Raw genomic sequence first — 9,971 nt, 5'->3', positions numbered from 1 at the left:
TGTGACAAGCGAGCTCGGTAAACGAGTCAGAATTTGAGGGCCATAATAGAAGGCTTTCCGGGCCGCTCTTGCTTTGAAGAAGCATAATTGTATTACTGAGACGCGTGCACAGCTGTGACTGACTGCACTTTTTAATAATAGCGTTCCGCTGTTTGTATGCCGTGCACGGCTGTAGAATATCTTCGGTTGAACTGACTGGACACGAAGGTTATGCAGCATCCAAGGTTTGGAGATTTCCGCCTTTTCACAGAAGAAGTAGTCTTTCAACCTATCACATCAGTTTCACAAGCTTACAGAACAGAACCTGATCACAGATAGCGGGATCTGTTACATCATAAATGTTGCATCATCAGTTTGCGCTCTAGTTTTTCAGTCTATCCGAGCACTGACGAGAAAAGCGTGCAGTATCTTTACTCATGCATGCGTCGAACGAGCAGCGTTGTGTCTTCCATGGCCTTCAAATCCGATGTGTTGAATTCCAGAACAGCTGTTGTCTGCGGTCGCAAGGTAAAGAATGTTTTACCTGTCTGCATGTGTGCGTGTGGACTGAGAGAAACTACAGACAGAAAGCTGCTGTTTCGCCTAAGCGAGACGGGCCAGATTTTTACGGTTTGTGCCGGAATGGGAGAGAGTTTTGTGTATTGAAGTTTCGTACTCTAGCTAGGTTCGAGTGCGCGTGTGCCGTGTGAGAGAGAGCGTGTCTGCTGGGCAGAGCCGTTTGCAGAGACAGAGTAGAGTACCAAGTCAGTCGCGTGCCGCTGTGCCCGACTGCCAGTGAAAGTGTTTTTCTCAGTTTTCTTTTTTCAGTCTTTACGAGGAAGGATTGTATTTCTTTCATTATTTACCCTTGGTTCGCGTCCAAACCTCTGTCACTGCCACACCACAAGAGTGCCTTATAGCTGGAACTGGTCTGAGACACGGAGAGTGTGCGGTTTGAAGAGGTTAGAGAGTTTTGAAGGCGTACGTGTTGTATTGTTATTTTTTCAACGCGTGTGCTGTTATTGATATGTTTGTTGTTTCGTTGTGCAGCTTGAGTATTTATCAGGTTATAATGTTGAAGAATTAAACTCTCTGTGACACTGAGTCTGTGCCACGAGAACCAAAGCGAAACTACACATGCGGTTTGAGATTTGCGGTTCAAGTCGGTCAGTCGGCAGTTTTGCAGGAGAGTTCGTTGTTTTCTCGACGTGTTTGTTGTTTAATTGTGGAGTTTTGATATTCATCAGGTTACGGCCAAATCAATTCAAATTCAATACAACTTGATTATCTGAATGTAGGACATGTACTTGATCCAGAAATGTTTCGAAGTATGTTATATCGTGTACACTACATTGGGGTGTGCACGTTAAAGATCCCACGATTGACAAAAGGGTCTTTCCTGGCAAAATTGTATAGGCATAGATAAAAAATCCACCAAAATACCCGTGTGACTTGGAATAATAGGCCGTGAAAAGTAGGATATGCGCCGAAATGGTTGCGATCTGCTGGCCGATGTGAATGCGTGATGTATTGTGTAAAAAAATTACATCTCACACGGCATAAATAGGTCCCTGCGCCTTGAATCCGTATGTTGAAATATGCGCGCGATAACAAGCAGCATAACATGAAAAGAAAAAAAATATATCTGCGACTGTCGTTGTCACAAGTTGTTCGGTGTGACTTGAAGCAAACAGGAAACGTGAGAAGATTTTGCGCAGAGGGCGTGGGCCGCTTTGTATTGTTGTTTTGATGAACACTTGATTGTTTCCTTGTTGGGCCCAAAACAATTAGTCTGTTTACGGTAACATAGGCCAAAAAAATAGGGTCGGTAGGTCGGGATTTTTTCTCTCAAAAAAGAACATATTTTTAAGTTATTTTGCAAAAAAACAAAGACTTATTTTTTTCTGTTTTTTTTTCTTCCCCAAATACCAAAAAAAAAAAAAAAAGTCTAGTAGGGTCGCGCGAAAAAATAGGGTCGGTCGGGATACCGTAAACAGACTATTTTTTTTGTTGGCCTTGGTTTCACGCCGCTTATGTCGACACGTTTTTCTCTGTTCGTGTCGAGTGAAAAACGAACTAACATAATATGACCTTCTGAAACAATGAGATGTCTTTTTCCTTGTGAATGTTTTGTGTGTTAATGTGGGGTTTACTGACCTGGCTGGAAACTCACTGTTAAGAGTGCTGTGGGGGGTTGGTGAGTACGGATTCAGTTTGCTTCAACTTCAGATCAGCGGTGCATATAGTTTTGACTGACCTCAGGCCAATATTTCGGTGGCAATAACGTCAGTCAGTGTCATCAGTTTATTACCTTTACGGAGAGTGGTGCACATAAAACCAGAACAGGTCTAAAACTGTCCCGACCAGCTAACACGCCAAATATGTTTGCACTGTAATTCTCTGCTTTGCCAACACTCAACTGACTAAACATCGTTATTTTTTTTCTCTCTGAGTAACATTAGCAGGCGGCATGCAGTATCAGACTGAGGTCACGCATGGTGGCTCTGAGATTTGTAAACGTATGATCATCAGTGTCAAGTTTCACGCGACCTTGGCTAGAGGGGTTTTGCTTTGTAAAGTATATTAATATGCATTCTGACCTCAGTCACTATAACTGTCGTCAGTCAAAGTGTCGCTGGATTATTTGTGTGACCAAAATTAATAGCCTCCAGATATTGCAAGGCGGACTTGGTTATCTTTCTTTTATTATGGCTGCGCGTATTCCCTCATCTGTTTCAACTGTTTTACTCGATGCATGATAGAGTCATTAGACGGTAAACAACTTGTATGTATCTGCCACTACTTTGAGGAATGCAGTTCACGTTTTGCAGACGGGATTGCTTGTGTGACAAAACTAGCCTCCGGATATTGCAAGGCGGTCTTGATTATCTTTGAATGGCTTGGCTCATCTGTTTCAAGTGTTTTGCTCGACAATAGAGTCATTAGACGGTAAACAACTTGCATGTATCAGCCACTACTTTGAGGAGTGTAGCCTGGTTCACGTTTCGCAGTCTGGATTACATGTGTGACAAAATAGCCTCCAGCTATTTCAAGGCGGTCTTAATTATCTCTATGTGGCTTGGCGTATTTTGTCATATGTTTCAACTGTTTTACTCGATGATTGAGTCATTAGACGGTAAACAACTTGCATACATGTATCTGCCACTACTTCGAGGAGTGCATTTCATGTTTCGCAGACTGGATAACATGACTGTGTGACAAAACAGCCTCTGGATATTGTAAGGCGATCTTAATTATCTATATGTCGCTTGGCGTATTCCATCATCTGTTTTACTCGATGATAAAGTCATTAGACGGTAAACAACTTGCATGTCTCTGCCACTACAGTCAGGGGTCCATTTTCACGTGTCACTAGTTTATTTGTGTGACAAAACAACACTCAAATATCTCAAGGGATTGCAAGGCGGGCTTGATTATCTTCATGCATGTGAACAAGAAACAATTAACAAGTGGCTCTATCCCATCCCCCCCCCCCCCTTTCCCCGTCGCGATATAACCTTGAACGGTTGAAAACGACGTTAAACACCAAATAAAAAAAATTAAAAAAATTAAAAAAAATCTTTATGCATGTGGCTTAGCGTATTCCCTCATCTAGTTCAATTGTTTTACTCGATGCGGATACGAGTCATTAGACGGTAAACAACTTACATATATGATCTGCCGCTACTGTGAGAAGTATAGGCCTACATTTCCACGTGTCACTGGAATATCTGTGTGAGAAAATAACACTTGATTAACTTAATTAATGAGGCTGAGCGTATTCCTTCATGTATTTTAAATAGTTTACTCGATTAAAGATTCATTAGAGGGTCAACAACTTGCATAATTATATATAGCTGCCGCTAATGCGAGAAGTACATTTCCACGTGTCACTAGAATATTGGTGTGAGATATTAAATAACATTCAAGGACGGTATTGCATGGCGGTGTTGATAATGTTCATGTGGCTTGGCGCATGCCGGGCCCTCGATCGTCTCTGTGTCAAGTGTTTTATACTCGTGGTTTTATCAGTCAGTCTCATACAGCCATTAGAGGGTTGATAACTTGTGTACTTGCTACTTGCGTGGAGCAGTGCAGTTTGCCACGCTGAATCGATTTGTTTCGTGAGTGTGTCTTTAGACAGTAGTTTAGCTGTGGAGTATGTTAATTGGTCTGAAACAGGCATTTGACGGTAAACACATTTTTTATTTGCTTCTGTAATGAGTGCAGTTGGTCGGGCTGTCGTCTCCTTCCTCATTGCGTTTATCAGTATCGGCTTCAGCTTTGCTGTGAAGTAGGTTACAACGCATGGATCATCAGACGTCACAACTGGGGTAAGTGAGTGCGTGCGATATTGTAGAGCCTCAGACAATAATTGTGCGTAGTCGACTTCGACAGGTCTACTTCACGTAGCTGGCTGTACGAAGCTTTGGTACCGGCACGGTTGGCCTAGTGGTAAGGCGTCCGCCCCGTGATCGGGAGGTCGTGGGTTCGAACCCCGGCCGGGTCATACCTAAGACTTTAAAATTGGCAATCTAGTGGCTGCTCCGCCTGGTGTCTGGCATTATGGGGTCAGTGCTAGGACTGGTTGGTCCGGTGATAATAATGTGACTGGGTGAGACATGAAGCCTGTGCTGCGACTTCTGTCTTGTGTGTGGCGCAAGTTTTATGTCAAAGCAGCACCGGCGCCCTGATATGGCCCTTCGTGGTCGGCTGGGCGTTAAGCAAACAAACAAACAAACGAAACTTTGGTATCTAATAGTGGTCTTCCAGAAGTCGATCTTGGACTCAACTGATTAAGGACAGCCGTTAAGCTGTTGTTACACGCGACACTTGAGATTGACGAAGTTCTCAAACTGTCGTATAGTCAGTTGTGTTCTTTTATTCTACGTGGCTCGTCTTCACAGCAGCAGACAAAAACTCGTCAAATTGAGTTCGAGGATTTATTTAGCATTCCATACATACAACTGCACATCGTAGCAGAACTCAAAGTAGAAGCTTTTTTTTTAACTTACAAATCGCGCTGGCCTATCTGTATAGTAAATACTCAATCTCGAGAATATTCCAGACCGAACATGATACAACTAAAATTAGATGAACTGTCCATGGACTAGAATAGTGACATTCTCTGTGACGTACATCAAAAGTGCCGACGCACTTAATCCGAGCGAACGCCACGAACCCACGACTCAAAACAACGTGGTAAAAAACTTGTTTTGACAGAACTAGAAAGTTCACCTGCATTCTCGTCCAAACATAAATATTGTGTTTACAAAATATAATATCAGTACTTTCCCACAAAGTACAAATAAGTCAACTACATGCAACACACAAAACTGAACCAAAGTTCAGCAACGGCAGCGGTTCCTAACAGCTGTGAATAATTAACTGTTAATTAACTGTTGTGCTACTGCGATTACTTTGTAGATTATTAACAGTAGCTTCTTGAGTGACTGGCCGGTGGTTAGCACAATACAAACGACAGCCCGTCCATAACAGCCATCTGTCTGTTTTCACATTAATTCGCTGTGGTGGTGAGATTCATTGTCGTCATCCTCGGCGTTTAATTAGCTGCATGCTCACTTAGTGTTGAGAATATCTAGCAGCGCGATAACATGACTGTGTGAAAGGCTGGGCCCTTTCAACCTCTGAGTATACTGTCCTCTGATAGACTATGATGACAGAAACATGCGATCAGTTTTGAAAACTGGAACAAACTGATTGTTGTTTTGCTGTCACAATTGTTGGCCGGACTATACCCATCTGGCTGGGTTAATGAGGGGGTTGTCGTTTGCGTTTTGTCCTTGTATTCACTGTGTTACAAATATCTGTCATTCGTTTATGAATAATCCAACAAACTGGTCGTGTTTTTCTGCTCACTTTGTGCATGAAGTAGATATAGAGCTATATTACTGGGCGAGCTGAATGCAGCGTATCTACCTGTGTGCTTAGACCGGCACGGTTGGCCTAGTGGTAAGGCGTCCGCCCCGTGATCGGGAGGTCGTGCGTTCGAACCCCGACCGGGTCATACCTACATGTAAGACTTTAAAATTGGCAATCTAGTGCCTGGCGTCTGGCATTATGGGGTTGGTGCTAGGACTGGTTGGTCCGGTGTCAGAATAATGTGACTGGGTGAGACATGAAGCCTGTGCTGCGACATCTGTTTTGTGTGTGGCGCACGTTATATGTCTTATATGTCAAAGCAGCACCGCCCTGATATGGCCCTTCGTGGTCGGCTGGGCGTTAAACAAACAAACAAACAAACCTGTGTGCTTATCGAGCTGTGGGGTTAACTGACTGTATGATTACTTGTGCCACAAAGAGAGCTGTGATCTAATACCAGTGATAGTGAATTTACTAACAGTGGATATTGCACCTGATACTGGGAGGAACGTTGTTAGCTAGGCTGTGCCGATCGCTTCAGTCCGCATTTTGACTGACCCCATGAGTGATGTTTTTCTTTCAATTTGCAGCTGTCCAGTCGAGCAGACTATCGTCATTTGAGGTGTGACGGAATCATTGAAGTGACTGTACGTCAGTGTTATGCCAGCACTGAGCATAATCCTCTGCGATAACATCCCTTTGTGTCAAGGACAATCAACTGTGCGTGCCGACAAGAAAGTGACATTTGTTTGTGCTGACAAAAAGTAACAACTGTATGTGCCGATAAAAGGTGGCAACTGTTACGTAATAATAATACTAATAACTGGACATTTTTAAGTGCTTGACCTTTATCACTCTAGGCCCTTTACAAAAGAACATATACAGAGTAGAACAATTAAATGTACAACCTACGTGACGATAAAAAGTAACAACTGTATGTGCCGATTAAAAGTGACAACTGTGTGTGGCGATAAAAAGTGACAACTGTGTGTGCCGACAAAAAGTGACAACTGTGTGTGGCGACAAAAAGTGACAACTGTGTGTGGCGACAAAAAGTGACAACTGTGTGTGCCGACAAAAAGTGACAACTGTGTGTGCCGACAAAAAGTGACAACTGTGTGTGCCGACAAAAAGTGACAACTGTGTGTGCCGACAAAAAGTGACAACTGTGTGTGACGATAAAAAGTGACAACTGTGTGTGGCGACAAAAAGTGACAACTGTGTGTGCCGACAAAAAGTGACAACTGTGTGTACCGACAAAAAGTGACAACTGTGTGCCGACAAAAAGTGACAACTGTGTGTGCCGACAAAAAGTGACAACTGTGTGTGCCGACAAAAAGTGACAACTGTGTGTGCCGACAAAAAGTGACAACTGTGTGTGCCGACAAAAAGTGACAACTGTGTGTGCCGACAAACAGTGACAACTGTGTGTGCCGACAAAAAGTGACAACTGTGTGTGGCGACAAAAAGTGACAACTGTGTGTGCCGACAAAAAGTGACAACTGTGTGTGGCGATAAAAAGTGACAACTGTGTGTGCCGACAAAAAGTGACAACTGTGTGTGGCGACAAAAAGAGACAACTGTGTGTGCCGACAAAAAGTGACAACTGTGTGTGCCGACAAAAAGTGACAACTGTGTGTGGCGATACAAAGTGACAACTGTGTGTGGCGATAAAAAGTGACAACTGTGTGTGGCGATAAAAAGTGACAACTGTGTGTGCCGACAAAAAGTGACAACTGCGTGTGCCGACCAAAAGAGACAACTGTATGTGCCGATAAAAACTTACCACTGTTGCTTCTTGGTGGATAGTGGTCATCATCTGTTGGGATGGACAAGAGGAATAATATGCATAACCAACGAATGAGCTACCATTTGTTTGTGTCTGTTTCTTACTGAGGAATTGCTGCATACACCGAGGGATACTAAAGGTTACTTGCTGCTGAAGACGAGGGGAAAGGAGCCCATCGGCGGTTTATCTGTTTTTATGCGCGATTCTTATCTGGGTTTTGTGGATTATGCTCGTGAATGGTATTGGTGGATTATAATTTTGGACCAACCAGCAGCTGACACTGTTGTTGCGTTTAAGCCGTATTCAGATTTTTAGTGTTATCCTGGCCAGCTTCAGGGCTTAAACGTTCGTGTCCTAAACTGCGGGAGACAGACAGACACTATATTCGATCAGTGTCCTTTGCTAGCTGATCGTCAGTCGCAGTTGAAGCAGCTGATGTAAACAGTCTCAGGTAAAGAAAAAGAAACAAAAGAAATAAGAGAGAACAGGTAGAAAAACCGAGAAAAGTGCATTGTCATTTTTGTGTGGATCGTCTAAATCTACAGCTATTGCTTTGACACTTTTTTCTGCAGTATACTCGTCCGCATATATCGGAGTTTTTTTTTCCCCAGCCAAGGATCATTTCAAGCTCAGTTTTCCTTCCAGAGGATTTAGGTGACTGCTTATTCGTGACACCGTTGGAATTTTGTGTGTGGATTATCTGAATTCCCGAGATTTGTTCCCACTGGAGTGATCAGCGCATATAAACTGATTTTTTGTGAACTACAGAAGCTGCGCGAGCCGTTTTCTGTGCAAAATGGGATCGAGCGTTTGAGCAAAATAATCATTCTGGCCTTGTCAATTATTTATGCAAACTGTCTGCATTGTTGTAAATGTTCTTCCGGTGAGTTCGTTGCATCATTTCATTCGTCGAAAGTTCAGAAGCTTCTCAGTCACGTTCTCTAGAATTTACAAAAAATAGAGGTCCGAACCTATAGTATACAAAATATTCTTTTATCAAAAATATATCTAGCCGGTTGAAAAAACAACATCTTCAACTCGTGGATTGACTGTGTAAGTCACCAGAACCACTGCTACCTTGAACTTGTGTGTGGATTATCCGTATCATCTAATCATCGATAGCTGAATTGCTTTGCTGAAATTTAAGTGTGCGTACGTATTCGTCGTCGACAGCGAAAAAGTTTTGTTTACTTTTCACGTGTTTTGTGAAGTCGATTTCGAAATCATCTTGTGGACATTCTACACCGACTCCTGTTGGATTAGTACCTGTTTGGATTACCTGACGATTTGGGATTACCCTTTTACCTGCGAGGATGGCGGACAGCGACGACATCGCGGTGACACCGACACGGTGGCTGCGGGAAAAGCAGAAACGCCGCCTGGAGCTCGATATGGTAAGTGGACATTTCAGTTCCCTTTGTCTTGTGCGGTGTGTGCTGTTTCTTGGTGTTGTCATGTCATTGTCAGGCAGTTTCAGTCCTGCTTTGTGAATATTGAATAGTTGGAGTGCGAGTGTGTGAGAGTGAATGTGTCTCTTTGAAACTACCTACAACCTTTATTTATGGTAGTGTGGATGAATAAGGTATGTATAGATCTCTGGTACGTGTGTGGTTTTCAGCGAGAAATATACACGTAAACGAGCGTACGAACCGATTTGCTGTAGATCCGTCCATATTCTAACATGTTCGTCCTCTTTCGAAAAAAGGACTGCTAAGCTTAACTATTATGTTCATTCATGTGTCTCGCGCAGATATGTGAAATTTCACCATTTAAAACGGTCTGGAGTTTGCTCAAATTGAAAAAGAAATGAAGCAGTCAAAACAGTGTGGTATCGCACCCCCGCAACACCTGGATCGGAATAAAATTGCCTCCTGGTTGGAGACTATACACAGCATCACGATTATTGATTGAGTATGTGTGTCTCTCCCCCCCCCCCCCCCCCCCCTCCACCCTCCCCCCCCCCCCCTTCGGTCTAGCTGTCTACCTGATTCTGTCTTCCCGTCCGTTTGTCTGCCTGGCTGTCTGAGAGAGGGAGAGGGAGAGGTTGAAGGTTTTCCCTCTTCTCCACTCAACCACCGGGTGGCCGAGTGGTAACGCACTTGCGCTCGGAAGCGAGAGGTTGCGAGTTCGACCCTGGGTCAGGGCGTTAGCAATTTTCTCCCCCCTTTCCTAACCTAGGTGGTGGGTTCAAGTGCTAGTCTTTCGGATGAGACGAAAAACCGAGGTCCCTTCGTGTACACTACATTGGGGTGTGCACGTTAAAGATCCCACGATTGACAAAAGGGTCTTTCCTGGCAAAATTGTATAGGCATAGATAAAA

General features: G+C 43.5%; 1 protein-coding gene across 1 annotated transcript in view; it reads left to right on the top strand.

Moving 5' to 3' along the window:
• Positions 1-7,585: 7,585 nt before the first annotated feature.
• The window catches only part of LOC138982539 (5'-AMP-activated protein kinase subunit gamma-2-like), a gene marked incomplete in the record, with an annotated part of 298,415 nt that continues 296,029 nt past the window's right edge, over positions 7,586-9,971 (top strand). The window contains 1 exon segment of the mRNA XM_070355850.1: positions 7,586-9,045. Within this exon segment, the coding sequence (XP_070211951.1) occupies positions 8,965-9,045 (81 nt within the window).

The sequence above is a fragment of the Littorina saxatilis genome, linkage group LG12, assembly GCF_037325665.1.
Source record: "Littorina saxatilis isolate snail1 linkage group LG12, US_GU_Lsax_2.0, whole genome shotgun sequence".
Classification (NCBI taxonomy): Eukaryota; Metazoa; Mollusca; class Gastropoda; order Littorinimorpha; family Littorinidae; genus Littorina; species Littorina saxatilis.
The sequence above is the reverse complement of the archived record's forward strand: the minus strand, read 5'-3'. Positions and strand labels throughout refer to the sequence as shown.